The sequence below is a fragment of the Hyla sarda genome, chromosome 12, assembly GCF_029499605.1.
Source record: "Hyla sarda isolate aHylSar1 chromosome 12, aHylSar1.hap1, whole genome shotgun sequence".
Classification (NCBI taxonomy): domain Eukaryota; kingdom Metazoa; phylum Chordata; class Amphibia; order Anura; family Hylidae; genus Hyla; species Hyla sarda.
In genome coordinates this window covers 37267049-37289822 of record NC_079200.1, presented here as the reverse complement: position 1 = coordinate 37289822, position 22774 = coordinate 37267049, and the positions used below count along the sequence as shown (strand labels likewise).

The 22774-nt window shown below is 39.9% G+C and overlaps 1 protein-coding gene across 1 annotated transcript; it reads left to right on the top strand.

The window, feature by feature from the left end:
* The first annotated feature begins 2944 nt into the window (after positions 1-2944).
* COL1A1 (collagen type I alpha 1 chain) lies at positions 2945-22548 on the top strand. Its single transcript, XM_056547718.1, has 51 exons — positions 2945-3174; positions 5159-5350; positions 5638-5657; positions 5771-5806; positions 6488-6580; positions 6673-6741; positions 6942-6986; positions 7104-7157; positions 7759-7812; positions 8206-8259; positions 8494-8547; positions 8638-8691; positions 8777-8821; positions 9193-9246; positions 9342-9386; positions 9607-9660; positions 9892-9990; positions 10075-10119; positions 10266-10364; positions 10578-10631; positions 10718-10825; positions 11851-11904; positions 12184-12282; positions 12382-12435; positions 12527-12625; positions 12754-12807; positions 13157-13210; positions 13301-13354; positions 13680-13733; positions 13938-13982; positions 14301-14399; positions 14741-14848; positions 15048-15155; positions 15522-15575; positions 15669-15722; positions 16173-16280; positions 16378-16431; positions 16584-16637; positions 16795-16956; positions 17609-17716; positions 18008-18115; positions 18413-18466; positions 18560-18667; positions 19360-19413; positions 19511-19618; positions 19766-19819; positions 19933-20040; positions 20135-20408; positions 20528-20718; positions 20837-21079; positions 21249-22548. The coding sequence occupies exons 1-51, from the start codon at positions 3093-3095 to the stop codon at positions 21393-21395; spliced, it is 4335 nt and encodes a 1444-aa protein (XP_056403693.1). The 5' UTR covers positions 2945-3092; the 3' UTR covers positions 21396-22548.
* The last annotated feature ends 226 nt before the right edge of the window (positions 22549-22774 follow it).

Sequence of the window (22774 nt, the reverse complement as noted above, 5' to 3'; positions counted from 1 at the left end):
AAAGGGCGAATCACTGACTGATAGGGAGTCTGTCTATTATTTGGTGAACAGCCACCTCACTTACCATAAAGAACAGATATAAGTATGCCAAATGCTTATTTAGCCCACAACATCCGAGTCTGCACATGCACGCTCAGCTTGTATGCACATGCATGTGTTCTCAATATTAGAAGCTTTTCTTCCAGAGAACAAAAGGATCGGACAGGTGAATTCCCTCCTGACTGATCTTTTCATCCCTTGATATCTGGCTTCAATGGAGATTTGGGGGCCCCCCATACACATTAGATCAGTGTTTCCAAACTAAGGGGACCCAGCTGTTGCAAAACTACAACTCCAAGCATGCTGTGTGGGGTAGTCTTGCAACACTCGCAGGCAACCTGGTTGGGAAACACTGCATTAGATGGTGAGTAGATCCCACCGAAATTACCAGGTTTGGCCGACGTTTTCAAATTTTTATGGCCAGATTTGGAGTTGAGGCATCTCTTGAAAGCAACCCCTTTAAGTATACCCTAGAGGGGCATCTTCAAACCAGAACGTAGAGGACACAGCCTGCCCATTGAATAGCCACCACACAGGGGCATAGCTATAGGGGGTGCAGAGGTAGCAGTCGCACCGGGTCTCTGATGTCTAATGGGGCCCCAAGGCACGTCGGCCCCATAAGATCTGCACCAGTATTGTAATTGCCACATGGGTCCCTGTTACAAATTTTGCATCAGGGCCCAGAAGCTACAAGTTAGAGATGACAAACTCCACATAATCCATTGAGAGAACCCCTGTGATTTTTATTAACAAGCTGCCATATTTATAATAATGTATGTAATGTAATATACTCAACCAGACCCCATTATGAGTCTTCCTGTTTGACCTCCTAATGAAATAACTTGGACAACCCAAACCCCAAAGACAACGCGCCATGGCTCTTACACCCCCAGGGAAAGCCACAGTTGGCCGGGCATTTTTCACCATATGACACCAACCCAAAAGCCATTAGAAAGTGAATGTCACCACATGAATAAAAAAAAAAGGCCCTATAAGAATTCTATATGATTGTCCAGAAATAAAGCTGGTTCATGGAGGAGTCACTGCCGGCTAAACACACGCGGCTCCCTATAATTGCTGCCTGTAGAAAAGAAATGACATATTTCGTATATCATTTTCAAACATCCAACGTGGCTCTTCTTAAACGGAAACAAATGTGAACCTCTGCCAAAAATAGGGAGAAGAAAAAAAAAGAGAGGTTTCCTATAGATTGTCTGCAAACAACACCTTTGGGAGAAAATCTATAGAATAATGTAGCAGAGCTGACTTGGTCATTCAGGTGTTTCTTCTAGTTAAAGGCTTACCTGCGCTCCTAGGGAAAAGCACAGATAACACAGGTTGGCGGCTGACAATCTCAGCTCTGCTACATCTGGCAAACGCTGCATTTCTAAGTTAAAGACTATTCTTATTTATTTATTTATTTATCATCGATGTAGCCATGCACATATAGATGGTAATAAATGGTAAATTTGTATATAATATAGTAATACATTTTTTTTGCATTTATTGTCATAAAGTAAATTTGCAACTATGTATTGTCTGGTTATATATTGTTTTACATATATATATATATATATATATATATATATATATATACACACACACACACACATAATATATTATTTATTGTTTTACACACATATATATATATATATATATATATATATATATATATATATATATATATATATATATATATTCTTTCTTCCTATGTATAGCCAGATAGGTAGGAAGAAAGAAAGAAAGAAAGAAAGAAGAAAGAAAGAAAAGAAAGATAGATATATATTGGATAGACCAATACATATGAGATAGATAGATAGATAGACACCATACATTTGGATTATAATATATATATATATATATATATATATATATATATATAGTTGGATTGAAAGAGAAAAAAAAGATAAACAGTTGTCTCTTAATGTATTTGCATATGCATAGATAGACACCATACATTTGGATTATAATATATATATATATATATATATATATATATATATATATATATATATATAGTTGGATTGAAAGGTAAATGGATAAATTAAAAGATAAACAGTTGTCTTTTAATGTATTTGCATATGCATAGATAGACATCATACATTTGGCTTACGATATATATCGTGTATAAATATATATATATATATATATATAGTTCAATAGATAAAAAAAATAGATATAGTAAACAGTTGGTTTTTAATCTATTTGCATATTCATAGATATTTGGATAGATAATAAACTTTTGGCTCATAATGTATTTGCATTTGCATAAATCAATTCAGATTGATAGATTTTGCTTACACTGTATCTGCCTATATGAAAGAAATAATACTATTATTAACTCCACGTTAGCAGATGTAGAAAAAGCTAAATTTGTCCCCCCGGCTTCTTTTCTTATTGAAGCACTATAGAAAACTGCAAACGTCTCAATTTATGATATTATAAAGCGTGCCAAGTGCCTAAACTCAGCTCTGCTACATCTGCCAAACTCAAAGAAACGTCCACGTTATCAATGCAAAAAATAAAGAAAAAAGAATAGTTTTTGTGCAAACGAAAAAATAAATAAATAAATAAGTTGGGGAATCCTCAATGGGACAGCAGGTTGGGACCCCCAAGTAGGAAAAGCTCAGAGAGTAATGTCACAGGTATAGGAACCCCCAAATTTAAGTTCAATGTGAAAGACAAAGTATCTTGTCTCTGCTTAGAAAGACAAAGTTAGAATAAGTCTCCCCAGCCTTCTGTACAGGGAGGAGCTGCCTTTGTTTGAAGTCCCATTTTTTTTCCTTAGGAGTCTGTGTATGAGAATGGTATTGGTTAAAGGGCTGGACCAATGTTCCAACTTTAAAAAAAAGGATATAGAGTGCAGGATCCCAGGACCCCACCTCTCTATGAGGAGGATAGATATAAAAGGGAACCCCTTCCAGCTGGGACACAGTAGGAAGTTTCTGCTGGGGTCTGCATTGGAGATATACCACTAAACCTACCCCTGTATGACTAGGAACTAAGAAGATCTAGACCAGACCACAGAGAGTCTACATGTCTAAAAACTAGACATGTTCAGCTTTGTGGATACAAGATTACTGCTAGTAATAGCAGCAACAATCCTAGCAGCAAAATGTCAAGGAGAAGATGATGGTGAGTGCAATTCCTATTATTACTGGGGTCTAGGATGGCCACCTACATCACCAGGGGTGGGTGCACCTGATACATGCTATTGCTCCATGTCCTGGTCCTAGTTACAATCAAATCCTCATAGGAACTATGTAGCAACCTGTCGCTCGCCAGATCCTGGGAGTTGTAGTGCTTCAGTTCTTGCAAAGCTACAGGTTGCATGATATTGCTGATATTTGCAAAAATGTGGATTATTATGTTGCATTTTGTGATAGAATGTGTATTTAATGCATGTACGTAGCTCAATGTTTCCCATCCGGTATGCCTCCAGCTGTTGCAAAACTACGACTCCCAGCATGCCCGGACAGCCTTCGGCTGTCCGGGCATGCTGGGAGTTGTAGTTTTGCAACAGCTGGAGGCACACTGGTTGGGAAACACTGATGTAGCTAATGGGTTAAATGCATGCAAGGGTCTGTGAAGATGATGGGGATGGACCAACTGGGGGTGGGATTTCTCTTTATCCCTTTTCCTGTATGATTTCATGTATTGTTTAGATTGAAAACATATTATCTCACGATTTCCTTGAGTGCTGCGCTTGGAAATTGGACTTGAGGGATAAAAAGTTGCATATGGTTTTCATTACACTCTGTTTAACTCATCAGGTAGGAAGGCGTTTGGGGTGGGGTGGTGGTGGGGGGGGGGGCATCTGGATAATAAAACGGGGTAAGGAGTGATTCATCTGGGAATGTTCACAGATTCCAGTATGTAAGAAAAAAGTCTAGACATAACTTCAGGACTCCAGCATCAGGATGCTAACTTAACATACTGGTCCAAGTCACTACACTGCTGACACCTGGTGGCAGCTGTAGGAGACGCAGGCCAGATGCGCACTCTTGTTGTTACAGCGACAGCAAGTGTTCATCATGTTACCGTGATCATTTTATTTTAATTAGTTCTAATTTTCCCTCTTAAACTTTGGAAAACAAAGTCACTTAAAGAGGCTAATTTTTTCTTCTTTTTAAAGTTTTATTAGTGTTTCATGCCAACATTGAACTGTTGCCACCTAGTGGCACTCTGACGTATAGCAAGGACGAAAGACATTAATGTGCAAAAAAAAAAAGTTTTCCAACTATTGTAGAACAACTGAATGGATATTTTACCATTATTATGTGTGGTTTTTTATTTATAAAAAATGTTTTTGCTCAGATTTTTTTGTTGTAAAAAAAAAAAAAATATATATATATATATATATATATATATATATATATCACTGAATCTAGACTTTGGCATGTTTTTTGAAGCTTGAGGCAGTAAATGTCTATCTGACACTTCTGTTCTTGTGAGATGATCTTCTCTGCCTCCATTAACATTCCACTTGTACCTGAACATGCCTTGTCCTGTACGTCTCCATCTGCTCGCAGGCCAGGGGTTACGCCTCCAGCCCAGGATCTCACCACCATCAGCCTCCACTCCCACCCAGAACATTTTCACCTTCTCAGATTCCATTATTCCTCCTCTTCCTCCTCCTCCTTTCTTCTCCCTCTGCCCTTAAAGTAACATTTATTCCCCCCTCTTTTGTCCCTCATGGATAAAGAGCAGTTATGATGCACATTGGTTTGGAAGAGCCCCTAGCCTGGAAAACACAGATCTCTTCCAAATATTTTGTTCTCCTTCCTCCTCCCACCCCTCCGCATTATTTTTGGCAGTAAAGTCCACCCCTGTCACTGAGCCTGCTTGATGCAAACCAGATGATGGGTTTTTTTTCTCCTCTTTCTTGCTTTCAAACCAGATGTTGCTGAATAAAATCCAGCTGCTTCCTCCCCTTTTGTAATTTAACCCATTGCACATAGTCCTTGCAGGTTACCGTAAGGGGTATCTATGGTACCTTCTTCACAGGTGGGATTCTATACCAACATTAGATTGCACAACCCTATTCCATGCTATGAACAATATCTGGCACTGATCCCAATGCAGACTTAAGTAACCCCTCTTGTTCTGTTCTTTACAGCCAACTATTCTCAATGCACCCATGAAGGTACTAGGTATAACGACAGAGACGTATGGAAACCCGAACCTTGCCAGATCTGCGTATGCGACAACGGAAACGTCCTTTGTGATGATGTGTTGTGTGAAGACACCTCCTGCGCAAACCCAGAAATCCCATTCGGAGAATGCTGTCCAATTTGCCCAGACTCTGACTGTAAGCAATTAAATGAAATTGACTTTCGATGTTAATGTATTCCTGGTGGTGGTCAGTATAGGCCAGTGGTCTCCAGCTGAGGAGCATGCTAGGAGTTGTAGTTTCTAAACATGTAGAGAGCCACGGTTTGCAGAAAATTAGAACATAAGATGCTATATTAATTATTTACAAAAACATCCATTAGGTTAAAAGCAAAATAATAACCATATTATACCACCAGCTTACATGTATGTATATTCTTATAGTCGAGAAATAGTAACCAAAACCTTTCTCTTTCTGTTCAACAGTTGGAGAATCTCAAGTTGAGGTGAGTCAAGTTTTGGAGAACATCTGATCTCTTTTTGTCTTTCATGCATTTACTCTTTTTTATCTGAACTTGCATCTTTTTCCTCAACTTTTTTCTCCTTTTTCTTTATTCAGGGTCCCAGGGGAGAGACTGGCCCACAAGGCGACAGGGTAAGTGTTGCAGTTTAGGCCCAGATATCCTAGTAGGCCCCATTCTATAGACAATTGACCTTCCTATGGGCCAATGATCTTCCTGTCAAAGGTGAGGAGCCTTGCTCCTTAAACAGGTCCTTACCTGCAGGAATCTGATCTTTGCCCTTGGAGACTCTTAATTCTGTTAAGAAAAACCAAGTGCATGGCTCAGAATATCTATCAATTACTCCATTCTGTCCGGACTTGTACGCTAAGACATTCCAGACTTTATGGGACAATAAATATCAGTCTTTGCTTTATGGCTCTTATGTATAGGAAATCTTTCTCAGTTATATCTTAAGGGTGGGAGACTCTATTCATATTGTTAGGATATACCATTATAGTATGATTGGTGGGAGGACCTCTAACCATCCTGAAATAAACAGGGTTTAGCGCTACGGCCCATTACCTTTTATTCGCACAGCAGAGTTCACAGCCACCTGACCTTACAAGGAACTGCAGCTGGCCCTATTCCCTTGAATGAAGCTGTGCTGCAGTTGCTATGAACAACCACCAGGTTCTATGAACAACCACCTGCTGTATCAACTTTTCAGCCCCTTCATTTAATACTTTGGCTAGGACCCTCAAAGATCATAAAGCAATATTATATTATTTTAAGAATATACCTTTATTAATCAGGCACTTCATTTTTTCCCAAAGGGACTACCTGGCCCACCTGGCAGAGATGGCATTCCCGGACAACCTGGACCTCCTGGACCCCCAGGCCCCCCTGGTCCACCTGGCCTTGGCGGAGTAAGTGCTCCACCTAATCCTACATGTTTCACCAATATTTTTGCAAACTATTGTTCATGTCTAACCGAGGCATCTTTCTTCTTCTTCTACAGAACTTTGCTCCTCAAATGTCTTATGGATATGATGAGAAATCTGCTGGTGTCTCCATGCCCGGCCCAATGGTAAGACGCCATTTGTTTTTCATTTTACAGTCAAAATGGTAGAAACTTATTGAAGAAAGCAATAACATGGTCACTTTGTAGTACATGTATCAAGTATAGGTAGCTCCAATGTTGTGTAGCTTACAACTGTGGGGACCAATTCCAATGGATATTTGAGAAGATTTAAACTCAACTTGACTTTTGTCTTTCTTTTCTTTAAGGGTCCAATGGGTCCTCGTGGTCCCCCTGGCCCTGCTGGCTCCCCTGTAAGTATCTTCAGCTTTTTTCCCAATACATTGCTAGTAGACCTCATGCCACAGCTGCCTTTTGAGCAGGATGCATAGTTGTAGTTGTCTAACCTTGCTCCACTTTTACTTCTACAGGGACCCCAAGGTTTTCAAGGACCCCCTGGTGAACCCGGTGAAGCTGGTGCTGCTGTAAGTATCTTTGCATCCTAAAGACATGGTGCTAACTTTTTGAAACAAAACTTGTAAATTGGATTTAGAGAGCTTGGTAAAGACCATTTCTTCTTATACACCCCCATGCACTAGGCCTTAGACATTGACAAAAATAATTCCTTTAATGTCCTGCACCAGCATCTGTGAAGGTAGTGACATGGTGCCAATGTGAAGATAAAAATGACAGGCCTAAATGTCTACAGTCCTAAATAGTCCCTTAACACATGGTACCAAGCATTTTGCCCATTTGCTGTTAAGGCCTCATTGAGTCCAATCAACTTTGACATTTAGTAAACAATACAATTCCATGTTGGCTCTACCAATTTTTCTGGTTCTCGTAAATATTAAGAATGAAATAAAGACTTACCTGGCCTAGAGCCCCTGCTCCACACATTTCGAAATTCATGTCCATTGTATTAGTTGGACTACTAGAATTATAGAGGAACATGGGATTGGCACTGGATATAAAGCCTGGTTATTGGAACATAAGCTTGGTTGTACATCAGCCTTTTCCACTAGGGCATTCATTTAAGAATTTTATTCAAGCATATGTCTTAATATATATATCCTCTTTTTTTAGGGCGCTATGGGACCACGTGGACCCCCAGGACCCCCAGGAAAGAATGGTGAAGATGTAAGTATTCAGCACTCTAAAGACCCAAACCAAGAGGAAAAATTAAATTTACCAGACACAAAACTGGATGATCCTATATTGGCATAATAAAGAGTAGACACTTTATTGTGCTCAGAACATGGTCGATATAGGCCTTAATCTTCATGAAGTGCCCACAATGAGGTAGACTTTGGCCAACAGAGAGCTGTTTTGCATTCTGGCCAAAGAGTAAGCTTTGTCTGGCATATTCTAAACATCAAAGTTTTCATATATATATATATATATATATATATATATATACAGGTACTATAGTGCATGGATATTGGATATACCCAGGGAAGGGCAAGAAATATTATCCTTTTGTTTTCTTTTGTGGTATTTCTTGATCAATATCTTGTCTTGTTTTTCCAATAGGGTGAAGCTGGCAAACCTGGCCGCCCAGGTGAGCGTGGACCCCCAGGCCCACAGGTGAGATTATTAAATTATATGAATCTTCATTAAAAATTTAAATATAGCAATTGAAGGCTCTTGAAATGATATTGCAAGATGGTATGTAAAAACATTCAACCATCTGAGATGCATTCATTCTTAGTTGTTAAGTTATCTGATTTGTTGATAGTAAAGAATGGGGCTTTGTAGTCCTCCTATTAGCAGGGTTGTGGTTCTTCTGCTGTTCCTAATGTTCTCCCACTTATATTTCAGGGTGCCCGTGGTCTTCCAGGAACTGCTGGTCTCCCAGGAATGAAGGGACACAGAGTGAGTTCAGCATCAAAACATCATCTTTATGGTTAGTCATCCTTTCAAAATGGTGCAAGATCTCATACCATTCTTCTTCACCATACATAGGGTTTCAACGGTCTTGATGGTGCTAAGGGTGACACTGGTCCTGCTGGTCCCAAGGTAAGTGGTACTTACACAGTACCATAGGTAGTGACCAAAATCTTGAATATGGTGGTCCAAATTTGCTATTTTTTATCTGTTTTAGGGAGAACCTGGTGCACCTGGTGAGAATGGCGCTCCCGGACAAGTGGTAAGTAAAACTTTTTTTGGAAAAGGAAAATTAATGGTGTTAAACACAACCCAGATGATCAAAATTAAGAATAGGGTTAAGGTAACTGCAACCCAAATTTGGGTATATATTTAGTATATAAAACAAATAACACAAGTAATAGGTGAATGAGTAGACCATTAGTCATGGTGGATCACTAGGCCCCAAACCATTGCATATGGCTGATCTTAAGTTAAAAACCTATTTGGGATAAATCATATTTAGTGACAGTATAGAAACAAATGGGAAACATAAAAAAAAAGACAAGGAAACACCAAGTTGTTTTTGTAGGGTCCAGTATGTACAAATTTTTGGGACATCATTCATGGTTGGATTTTTATCTTCTCATTTAGGGTCCCCGTGGTCTCCCTGGTGAGAGAGGTCGTCCCGGAGCCCCTGGCCCTGCTGTAAGTATAATGGGTCTTTGACTCCAAAACCCTGCTGCCCTATTGAAGAATCACCTAGATGAAATTAATGGAAACCATTTCCTTCTCTTCTGTAGGGTGCTCGTGGTAATGATGGTTCTCCTGGTGCTGCTGGTCCCCCTGTAAGTAGTCTTAGATTTCTATTTGAGATAATTTTATGATGGTCTTTATTTTTATAAATATCATGAAAGCTGACATAAAATGTGTGCGCCTCTCCTGGTACTGTACATAAATCCCAGGATTGGGCCTCAGTAGTTATCACTATTGAGCATCCTCAGCACTTGAGATGGTACAAATTGTCTTAATCTGTGACTTACCTATTTTATCTTTTTATTATTGTAGGGCCCCACTGGCCCAAGTGGACCTCCCGGATTCCCTGGTGGTGTTGGACCCAAGGTAAGACTTCATACACCTGCACATAACACAATAGAATCAACATTTTAATCATGTTTTATAAAGTTGTTGTATATACAAAATAGTATGATTCTTATAAGGAAGCAAAGTTGTGTTAACCCTACATAGCCAACAATACTTATGTTTACATTTCTATTCACATAATCCATCTATTCTAAAAGACTAGGTAATACAATTTATTCCCCACACTGACCCATATTCCTTATCCCACAGGGTGATGCTGGTCCCCAAGGATCTCGTGGTCCTGATGGTCCTCAAGGTGCTCGTGGTGAACCTGGTTCCCCTGGCCCAGCTGGTTCTCCTGGCCCTGGTGTAAGTGTCATTGGCATCTTCAAAATAAAGATTATGGAATCATCATCTGGACAACACCATTGACTGATATCTTCTTCATTTTAGGGAAACCCTGGTACTGATGGTCAACCTGGTGCCAAGGGTGCCACTGTAAGTATCCTTGATGATCAATCTGATTTGCTTTTTAACCACTGTCATGCTGTACTTTATTTATTCACTTTATTTCTTACCTACATCTGCCAAATATGTTCTTGTTGTCACTAATAAGGTACATTTCTTTCAATATATATACATAGGGTGCTCCTGGTATTGCTGGCGCTCCTGGTTTCCCTGGTGCCCGTGGTGCTCCCGGACCTCAGGGCCCTGGTGGTGCTCCTGGTCCTAAAGGTAACAATGTAAGTATGACACTAAAAAATATCACTTTATTTTGGCCTTCTGAAAACCCTTATTGTATAAGTAAATGTGGACACTAAGTCAATGACTTTAACTACATCTTGCCTTAGTCAGTACTTTGCTCTCTATGGATAAAATATCTAGTTCTCCTTAGTGTAAGGTCTTGAATGATTTGGTTAAATATTTATTAAAATATTATATTATGTCTTTTCTAGGGTGAACCTGGTGCCCCTGGAAACAAGGGTGAACCTGGTGCTAAAGGAGAACCTGTAAGTATCTTCTTAATTTTGACTTTTAAGCTGAACAAATCTCATCATGGTGGAACCAAAATGCTCACCATTAAAATCTTCTTCAGGGTCCCGGTGGTGTTCAAGGACCCCCAGGCCCCCCTGGTGAAGAAGGAAAGAGAGGATCCCGTGGAGAACCCGGACCTGGTGGACCTCCCGGACCTGCTGGCGAACGTGTAAGTGACCCAAAAAAATCTCCCATGCCAAATTCGCCACCTTGCCAGAATCTCTAATATGACCAATATATTCTGACCATTAAACTTTCACCAAACTTCTCAGTTCTTGTACATCACGCATTCTTTGCAGCATATAGGCCTACAAAAAGATCAAAATATAACATAAAATCTCTGTATAAACATACACAAATTAGAATGTTTAAGTGTATAACTTGAAATTTAGAAAGAAATGGTTATATCTCCAGGTCAACATTCCAAGTGTTTGCTGGACCTCTGTGTTTAAAAAAAATCTGCTGTAAATTGCAAACATCATCTAGACAAGTAGAAAATGAAATCTATATAATGGTAGTCTACAATATATAGTGTCATTAAATGAGGGAATAAGTCCTGTCCAAAATTTTTGAGATACTAGTATATTGAGAGCCACAGCCCTAAACTATGGTCAGCACAATAGAAACTACAGAAATACATTACTTCTTGAACAGCCAGACAAAACTGTTACCTAAAAGTAACATCATGTAAGTAATGTAGTGATGTCACTACTTCCTGTTGAATTGATTGGCTGTATTCATTTTGTTAATTTTGATCCGGCCCACAAAATGGCTGCTTTCCTATTTTAGTTTAGTAACAAGGATCTCAAATCCTGTTACTGTTTTTCCTAATATGCCCGAATTATAATACATACAAATATATTACCATAAAAATCAACATTAAACTATTGTGACATTATTGTCTGAAAATATTGTCTTAAAAATTATATATTCTCTCCTTGGCTATATAAGCATAGTTACTTATACTCTTAAAATAGTTATAATTATTTACATATACATACACCATAGGATGACTGCCCTCTTTATCAAACCTACTACATAAATAATGATTGGCTTGATGTATTGGTAGATCTTGGGCCTTGGTTTGTGAGACAAAGGCCTAAGATAAGATTCTTCTTGTCTTGTATTTAGTCTTAATATAGTATGTCTACCTTCTAAGAAAGCTTTGTTTGACCAAATCTCTTTCCTTCCTAGGGTGCCCCTGGTAGCCGTGGTTTCCCTGGTGCTGATGGTGCTGGTGGACCCAAGGTAAGACTTTTACTCCATGGACAACTTAAATTGACATTCTGTGAAGTTATTACAGACATTTATTTTCACTAAATGTCCCACTTGGTAGGCAATATAGCACCTCAGTCATTGCTATTGCTATTACACATTGTAGATGTGTATACTGTATTGGGTGGTAATGCCCCATGTAGACATTAGTCTTTACTATTGGCTGGAGTAGGTATGACCAACTCCAAGACTGAACTCAAATTTATATTTCTATAAAAATTATATATTTACATTTTTCTTGCTCTTCTCTAGGGCCCCCCTGGTGAACGTGGTCCCGTTGGCCCTGCTGGTCCCAAAGGATCTAACGGTGAGAATGGTCGCCCTGGTGAGCCCGGTCTTCCTGGTGCTAAGGTGAGTGAGGCCTACATAGCTTATAATAATAAAGCAAACTTGTAGAAGTTGTAGAATACAATTTAAACTTGTTTTATTTTTTTTGTTCTACCTCTTTAGGGTCTGACTGGTAGCCCTGGTAGCCCTGGCCCTGATGGCAAGACTGGTCCCGCTGTAAGTTTTCTTCCCTACATTCCCTAATTTTATCTTCTCTAGTTATATTTGACTTATTGTACATTCTAACCTGTGATATTATTTTACATAGGGTGCCCCTGGTCAAGATGGCCGTCCTGGACCTCCTGGCCCACCTGGTGCTAGAGGCCAATCTGGTGTAATGGGATTCCCTGGTCCTAAGGGTGCTGCTGTAAGTGACATTTTTCATTTTAGAATTTTTTAAGGTGTTTTTTTTTTTTCTTGTTTTTTTTTTTTTTTTTTTTTACAGTTTTGACTGTTCTGTATAATGTATTTAATATTTTTGTATTACTTCCATAGGGTGAGCCTGGAAAGCCCGGTGAGAGAGGAGTTTCTGGTCCCCCTGGTGCTGTTGTAAGTATCTCAAACATTGTCCTACACTGGTCATCCTCAAGTTATTTTAAACCTAGGCATAATAAATAGTCAAGCATAGAAACAGAAAGTATTTTCTTAGATCTAGATGATACAGTAAGCCAGATATATGATCGAAAACCTGTAGCTATTACCATATTAATGGTAGATATAATAATGTATATATATATATATATATATATATATATATATATATATATATAATAAGTCACTAGCTAGCCAACCCATACATAAATAGCATAACTCAGGTGTCAGTCCAACTTTACAAAGTCATTAGGTCAATAGTCATGGTTGAGTCTCTATTCCTAATGATTCCCCCTTCCTCTTTCAGGGTGCCCCTGGCAAAGATGGCGAAGTTGGTGCTCAAGGTCCTCCTGGTCCTTCTGTAAGTATTATAATTTCTCAGAAAAGCTCCCTATTATTTCTTATTATTAATTTCCAAACAGATGTAACCAATGCTTATATTCTTTTGTAGGGTCCTGCTGGTGAGAGAGGTGAACAAGGTCCCGCTGGTGGTCCTGGATTCCAAGTAAGAGTTTGCACAAAGGCCATGGCTGCTAGGTGTCTTTAATTTCCAGGCTTGGCATCTTTGCCCATTGATTTTTATCTCAGTTTCACATCTGAGTATACATAGCACAACTAAATTTCTTCTGTGAGGTAGATGGTAACCACATCTTAACCACTTTCAGTAGTCATGATACAATGCCAGTACCCCACATCTACCTTAGTTCATAGTGGTTATAGTCCTAAAAAAAAATAAACTCATCTATTGGCATATATGCTTTACAATACACTTGACTATTGTAACCATTCAGAAGGAATTAAATATTGAATCCATATTTCAAATTTTTTAGGGTCTTCCCGGATCTCCAGGTGCTCCTGGTGAGAGCGGCAAACCCGGTGAACAGGTAAGGATACATTTTGGATACCCAAAATATCTGCATATTTCGGCCACCAAAATGGTGTCTTCTAGCGCATAGATTGTTGTAGACAATGCTTATCTTTCGAAATGATAAGAGATTGCCAAAATCATGAACAATTTTGATTGTACCTTAAATACTTAGTCACTTTTTGGATTTAATTATATTAACATTCATTTCCTATTTTCATAGGGTGTTCCTGGAGATGTTGGTCCTCCCGGTCCCGGTGGCCCAAGAGTAAGTATCATCTAATTATACATATATCTCCAGCCATTCATTAAGTTATAATAAAATAGTCCATTGAACAATAAATTAGTTAGACTTGAATAGTAGGGTTCAGTTTTCGACTACAAAATTTGCAAGGAGGAACATTTATCGGTAATACCAAGGATATTATAGAATATTAGAATTTACAAACCATAGTAACAGAAGAGGGGAGGACTGATTTACATCAAAGAGACCCAATGGTGTATGGAGGCTTATTGTCAGGCAAAGCTTTAGGGAAACTTTTGTTTGTCTTGTATATTGACCATATTATTCTTTTATTTCATCTAGGGTGAAAGAGGTTTCCCTGGTGAACGTGGTGCCCAAGGTCCTCCCGGCCCTCAGGGACCCCGTGGTTCTAATGGCTCTCCTGGTAACGATGGTGCTAAGGTGAGTTTACCTTCTCAAAGCCTCAAATGGGAAGGGGCATTACATTTTTAGAGGCCCAGTATTCAGTAGTATATGTGGAGATAGCAGAGCTTTATATACTGACAGTCAATGTAGGCATTTTTGCACATTGATTCGCATTGGGATAAAAAAATGTAAACATGAAATGAACAGAAATTTTAAATCAAAAACATTCCGATATCTTTAGTATTGACTATTGCAAAATCAGTGTATATATATTGGTAGATTTGGGCAGTTTAGAGAGTTTTACCTGGTTTTCATGAGCCACTATGTCAACAAATGTTTAGTTTAGTTCCTCATGTTTTATCTTTACCTTACTCTAGGGTGAAGCTGGTGCTCCAGGTTCCCCTGGTGGCCAAGGACCCCCTGGTCTTCAAGGAATGCCCGGTGAGCGTGGTGCTGGTGGCCTGCCTGGTGCTAAGGGTGACAGAGTAAGTGCAAATCCATGGTTTCATGGCTACTTAAAAATCTCATTATTGTGTTTCTTGATTTAAGGATGTCTTCATCCACCTGTTCCTTCCAATATTTCACCTCCTGTATCTGTGATCCTCGACTTCATCTCTTACTATACTTTTTAATAGTATACTTTATTTCTTAGTCCTCAAATCCCTCCACTTCTTCTTCTTCTAGGGTGATCAAGGACCTAAAGGAGCTGATGGTGCCCCTGGTAAAGATGGAGTTAGAGGTTTAACTGGCCCAATTGGTCCACCTGGTCCATCTGGTGCTCCTGGTGACAAAGTAAGTGGATTTTAACCAGGTGGTCACATGAGCCATTGAGCAGGTGCATTAGAATGATGGTCCCTAACCCATAGGCAAAAAATATGCAGTCAAAACCTGATTAAAGTTGCACATAATAAAATAGATGCAGAAAGTTGCCCTACACCAGAAATTAAGTTAATTCATTAATTAAGTTAATTTTGCATGAAAAACCTCAGCTGGCTATCAAGCCTATGTGTTTAGCCATAGAATGAATAATAAAATAATTAGAGGATATTTACTTTCTATCCCATGGTTATTATTGGGCTATACACTCTAGTGGACCATAGATATACTAGTTCACATTATACTATTATACAGATAATAACCAACTATTTCTCTCTATAGGGTGAAGCTGGTCCCGCTGGCCCTGCTGGCCCTACTGGTGCCCGTGGTGCTCCCGTAAGTATCTTCAATACAATAAAGTTGCCCGCCACCATCTTACAGATCACTCATGTAAAGCCTTATTATAATGGTCTACTTATTCTCCCATAGGGTGAGCGTGGTGAGCCTGGTCCTCCTGGCCCTGCTGGATTTGCTGGTCCCCCTGTGAGTATTATAAATATATTTTTTGATCTTGCATACATCAATACATTTTATTGTCATCACATTTACTTAAGAAAATGTTTCACATTGCCCAGCTAAAACTTCTACACAGAGTAGGCAGGCTTATCTACTCCATCCATGGGTGAACCGCCCTAAATTCATTATGATGAACATAGATTTGCAGAGGGTCTCCAAAGTATGCAAACCACTTAATTTGATGTCCTCATACCATTGGTAGCATGTATACTATAGGATTTCACCTAAGCTGCCTTTTAGCATTGCCCAATTATTATGCCCTGAAAGTTTGACCTTTAATTGGAACTGATATGACATTTAGCAAATCCTTAGAATTTGGGATTACTACATCCATACCAACTAAGGGAAGAGATATTTGCAGGTATATAGATATTACTAAGTTACTACTTCTACTTACCTGTACTTCTCATTTCTTAGGGTGCTGATGGTCAACCTGGTGCCAAGGGTGAACAAGGAGATAATGGTCCTAAAGGTGATGCTGGTGCTCCAGGCCCTGCTGGTCCCACTGGTGCCCCTGGCCCTGCTGTGAGTTCATATGTCGATCCAAGCAACCTATAAGTTAATGATTATAATTTTTTATATCTATTAATGAATACCAATATATCTATCTTTTCTTATTTAGGGTGCAATTGGTGCTCCTGGTCCCAAAGGTGCTCGTGGTGCTGCTGGTCCTCCTGTAAGTATAAGTAGGATAGTAAATTCTTTGATATCTCTTCAGTAGCCCTAATCTATACTTCTTTTTGGGATTAGGGTTGTTGTTAAAAAATTGTTGAGCCACCATTGTCTTGTTTAACACAAGTTTGCTGAGCTATGTCTTCCATTTTGTAGGGTGCAACTGGTTTCCCTGGTGCTGCTGGACGTGTTGGACCTCCCGGCCCATCTGTAAGTACCACCATTGGTCATGGCTTTACCCACATATAAATTCTACACATAGACATGGATATTGCTAATCTCTATAGATTTCACACACACTGTATATTATAACATACAGCATACTTTGTTTGTGGAACATACTTCAATTTACCGTCTTCATCTTAAGGGAAATGCTGGACCTCCCGGCCCATCTGGCCCAGCTGGAAAGGAAGGACAAAAAGGACCTCGTGGTGAGACTGGCCCTGCTGGACGTCCTGGTGAACCTGGAGCTGCTGGACCTCCCGGACCTTCTGGCGAGAAAGGTTCTCCTGGTAGTGATGGCCCAGCTGTAAGTATACCAGGAATTGTATATATAGGCCATGTTTTATGTAACACAAATTACAGCCTTTATGGAAAATGGAAAGTACTAAAGGTTTTTATCCTAAATACTATGTACTGCAGGCTTTTGGTCTATATACTATGTATGACTGGCTGTGGCCTAACTACTATGTACAACAGGCTTTGGCTATCTATTATCTAATACAGGCTATCGGCCTGACTACTTGCACTACAGGCTTTTGGCCTAACTACTGTGTACTGCAGATATTTGGCTGAACTACTATGAATAACAGGTTTGGCCTATAAACTATGCATTGCAAGCTTTGGCCTAACTACTATTTAATGCAGGCTTTTGGCCTACCTGCTATGTACTACAGGCTTTTGGGCCTAACTACTATGTATTGCAGGCTTTGGGTCTATCTACTGTATACTACAGGCATTTGCTTACTACTATATACTGCAGGCTTTTGGCCTAGCTACTATGTAATACAGGCTTTTGGCCCAACTTCTTTGTACTTACTAGATAGTACAAGTATGCACCTCCATAAAGTATCCTCATGGGCAAGAACATAAAGCATAGAAGTTTATGTAAAGAATTATTTTTTTATTTTTTTCTGGGGCTTTTATCAGATATACATATTATACTGATTGTGTCACTGTAGGGTCCCCCTGGATCTCCCGGACCTCAAGGTATTGCTGGAACCCGTGGTACTGTTGGTCTTCCCGGACAAAGAGGAGAAAGAGGTTTCCCTGGTCTTCCCGGACCCACTGTAAGTACCATTTTGACATGGAATGAAATGTCAATAGTTAATAAAGATTGCCATGTCTTGGGCCCCAAACTAGAAAGAGATTTTCCTTGTTCTTGACCATAATACATATGGTAAATTACAGGTTTATCTATTTCATGAAAACAATACCAGACAATTGCATAGTCCCATAGTAAACTTGTAACCTTGTTCATAATAACACATACAAGGCTATGACACCAAAATCATACACCATTATAAGGCAACCATGTAATAACATTCATATAAAATGTTTTCTTTTATCTTACCTTTTAGGGTGAACCCGGCAAACAAGGCCCAGGTGGTCCAAGCGGTGAACGTGGTCCCCCAGGTCCATCTGGCCCACCAGGCTTAGCTGGACCCCCAGGTGAACCCGGTCGTGAGGTAAGGCTTCTATAATATTAATACATTTATGAATTTGTAGACCAAATGCTCTCATGAGACATGTAGTAAAGTTCTATCTAGAAACATATAGATGTAGGAAAACTGGGAATTGTTGTTATTACCATATAGTCAACTTGGCCACATAATATCCATGACGGGAACAAATAAAGATATTTCTCATCTTTGTAATAATTATGCCAAGAACCATAGAGAACTTAAGCTACTTATGAGACCCTCTACACAAGATCCTGTTTTGAGGGAGCTGGTCCTCACAAATTATCTGTTCTACCATTTTAGGGTTCTCCTGGAAGTGAAGGTGCCCCTGGTCGTGACGGTGCTGCTGGACCCAAGGTAAATACCACCAATATAGTAATATTTGGTTTCAATTACTTTGTGTAATAAAAAATGGTGTCTTAATTTTTCTCTTCACTTCTTCTGCCATAGGGTGATCGTGGTGAATCCGGACCTGCTGGTCCTCCTGGTGCTCCTGGTGCCCCTGGTGCTCCCGGCCCAGCTGGCCCTGCTGGAAAGAATGGCGATCGTGGTGAGACTGTAAGTATGCCCCCTACTGGGTTTAGTTACCACTGCCGATAATGAAGGGTAGTTTTTTGGCTTGAGCCAAAAAGCCAGTATGATACATTACGAGGCACCAGTATAATAAATTGCCCATGGTAGGTGGGGGCTGTTACAGATGTAGTATTGGGGTCCATGAGCTATGAGTTACATCTCTAAATCTTAGGACATTGTTTGACCATGGTAGTTTGATGCTGCTCACTGGGCATCTCTGTAATGTACCTGTTCCCCATCCTCTCTCATCACTACTTGCCCTAATAGTTGTCTAAAAGTCTTACATTTTTGTTGCACCTGTGATCCATTCAGTTGAGGCCCAATAGGTATATTTGGGGGAATTTCAACCAAAGTCTCACAGCATAACTATAGCCATAGCAGGTGCTATGGCGCATGGAGTTAGAGGGGCCCACTCAGGTGCAAGAACATTATATCTTTTAGGGAAGAACAAGTTGATGGCATTCGGCTATCTAGTACTACTGTGTTGGCTATGTGATATATACTGCTTTTATAATACTTTTACTTATTGCTACTTATGATGCCATTTAAGTTTCCAGTTATTAAGTGTTGGTGTTTTCATTACTACAAGCCAAAATGAAGATCATAATAATACTATATGTAATCCAGCTTTGAAGATGCTGATATATCCATGAATTCTTTCTATTTTTCCTTATTAGGGTCCTGCTGGTCCTGCTGGTCCCGCTGGTCCTGCTGGTGCTCGTGGCCCCGCTGTAAGTTGTCTTCTTTTCTCCATCAGCTCTTATTTTCAGTTTTCTTCATGTATTCTTTTCTGATCACCAGTATTCTTTTCTGATCACCATATTATAGGGACCTCAAGGCCCACGTGGAGACAAGGGTGAGGCTGGTGAACAAGGAGAAAGAGGCATGAAGGGACACAGAGGATTCAATGGTCTTCCCGGACCACCAGGTGCCCCTGTAAGTACCGGGGGTCAATGAATAGTGCTTATAAAATACAAGATACATCTTACTGAGGGGAATAGTCCTCACAGCTGATCATTTCTAGGAAAGGAACCTTGAAACCTTAATTTTACATAACTAATAACTAAAATAACTCTATTTCAGGGTCATGCTGGTGAACAAGGTCCATCTGGAGCTTCCGGTCCTGCAGGTCCAAGAGTAAGTATTTTTATTCTGTTTCCCATTAGCACAACATATATCATTTAAACTGGCACAATAAAGACAAGACACTTACAACTCATATGAATAACTGTGTGGCTTTTAAATTGTAGGGTCCACCTGGATCTTCTGGCAATGCTGGTAAAGATGGTTCTAATGGTCTGCCCGGTCCCGTTGGTCCTCCTGGTCCACGTGGTCGTACTGGTGATGTTGGTCCTGCTGTGAGTATCCTTATTCTATAGTTAATTGACTTGTCAATTTATAATAGTGGTATAATTTTCCCTTATCTAAACCTTTTTTTGACATCTATTCTAGGGTCCCCCTGGACCTCCCGGTCCCCCAGGTCCTCCAGGCCCACCAAGTGGTGGATTTGACTTCAGCTTCATGCCCCAACCTCCTCAGGAGAAATCCGATAGACACTACCGTGCTGATGATGCCAATGTAATGCGCGACCGTGATATGGAGGTAGATACTACCCTCAAGAGCCTTAGCAAACAGATTGAGAACATCCGCAGTCCCGAGGGTACCAAAAAGAACCCAGCCCGCACCTGCCGTGACCTGAAGATGTGCCACTCTGACTGGAAGAGCGGTAAGAATGGCAATTGAAGATACAATAATTTTACTTGACCCTTCCAATGCATGTATTGTCTGAGAAATGTTTTTCTTATTGAACTTACTTCATATGGGTATTCTTCTTCTTTCATACAGGTGAATACTGGATTGACCCCAACCAAGGCTGTACTGCTGATGCCATCAAGGTCTTCTGCAACATGGAGACTGGAGAAACCTGCGTGTATCCCACTCAATCCTCAGTTCCACAGAAGAACTGGTACAATAGCAAGAACCCACGTGAGAAGAAGCATGTCTGGTTCGGAGAGACCATGAGTGAAGGATTCCAGGTAAAAAACACAGTTTAATAGACAGGGTGGTACTTTATCAGGCCCACAAAATCTGTCCTGATGTAATTGCACAGTCATTTAAAAGCATAATAACCCTATATCTCTTTCTTATTCATAGTTTGAATATGGCAGTGAGGGATCTGACTCAGCTGATGTTGCTATCCAACTTACCTTCCTCCGCCTTATGGCCACTGAAGCTTCCCAGAACATCACCTACCATTGCAAGAACAGCGTAGCATACATGGACCAAGAAACTGGCAACCTGAAGAAGGCCCTGCTCCTCCAAGGCTCCAACGAAATTGAGATCAGAGCAGAGGGCAACAGCCGCTTCACATACAGTGTCACAGAGGATGGTTGCACGGTAAGTAGAGTTCTATCATGTAAGCCATGGGTGTCAAAGGTGTCTAAATACTTCTCAGTAGTAGAAGGCTATATTGCACTATATTAGTACCACATATTACACACAGTTAGACCTGAGAATGAAAATCTATGATGCTAAATTAATACTAATGATCCTTCTTTCTCTACAGCAACACACCGGACAATGGGGCAAGACTGTTATTGAATACAAGACATCAAAGACATCACGCCTGCCCATCACCGATGTTGCACCCATGGATGTTGGAGCTGCAGACCAGGAATTCGGAGTTGAGATCGGACCAGTCTGCTTCGTGTAAAAACAAAACACAAATACCAGGACAGGAGAATATCTCATGCGGACTTGAAATTGTTGTTCCTCTCATCTCTAAAACTTTTCTTGTTTCCGTAAGCATTACACGAAAAAACAAACAGATAGTCATGCTTTGAAGAACATCTCTCAAAGGACAGACCACGCCCGTGTGCGTTGTGTTCACGGGATGGAGATTTATCACCTCTCCTATTATCTGTGCCCCTGCTTACATTGGCCTTCCCAAAACCTTGAAGATGTCCTTTTCCCTTTGGAAAAAAAATGGAAATTATGACTGTCCCCGGATTTGAGATGAGAATGTTGGATCGATGATCCTAAAGTAGAAGAGGAGTCAACCAGATCATTTCTTGTAATGCACCTTTTTTAAGAAAAAGAAAATGTTTTTTTTTTTGTTTTTCATTTGTTCAGGTGGCAAAAAAAAATAAATATGAAAAAATAAAATTGAAGGTGTGTGGAGAGTGTTTTGGAATCATGAAAGACTTGGGTTTTGTCCTCTGTGTGTGAGTGTCTCCTTTCACTTCTTCTCCATCATTCTTGATGTTCCTACTCCATGCTAAGCTTCATCTGTGTCAGACTGAAGGTCCCACTAAATATTTTGATATTGATGGTTCTTCCAGTGTTCGAAGGGTCAGCAATGTAGAGTATTAATATGTGTTTTTACTTCCTGAGACTACCTCACTGTTATGTCCCATTCATTTGGTGCTAAGGTCTCACTGCTTCTTTGATGGTCTTCTCCACAATAGCTTCAGTTTTTGGTGCTAAGCAATACAAGCGATCTATTGTCCATATTTATCCCCTGACCCTCCATCAATTAAAGGTGCTATTTTCTTCCCATCCTCTTGCCTCTTTTAAACCCCTTTCCCGTGAACACAAGGTCATAAGGTCCTGTCTGTGTTGGTGTAATTCTGACTTTCTTGTCTTGCTTTGTCCTCTTTGTCTTCACTATTGCTCCTTCTTGTTCTCCTTCTTCCTCCTTCACTTTCCATCCTTTTGTCCAAACCAAAACTAGACAGTGATACCATGGGGTTTGAACTGAAAAAAAAAAAAAATAAGGATCTGTACCTGTTTTGTAATTGTATAATAATTTGAGATGTTTTTAATTATTTTGATTGCTGAAATAAAGCATGTGATATGGTCCAAAACAGTCAATGTGATCAGTGGTCCTTCTCTATCCAACGCTGGCAACTACCCCATCGGCTCTAAATTGAATCTAAATTGAGGATGTTGAGTTCCCCATATATAATTGAAGGTATGGGCATGGGAAGAGATTTTATTATCTACTAAAAGGTTACATAGGGCTAATACATTATAAGTAATCAAGAGGTTAGGAAAAGTTGAATGGGATGGCCAAGTGATTCATGTCAAATC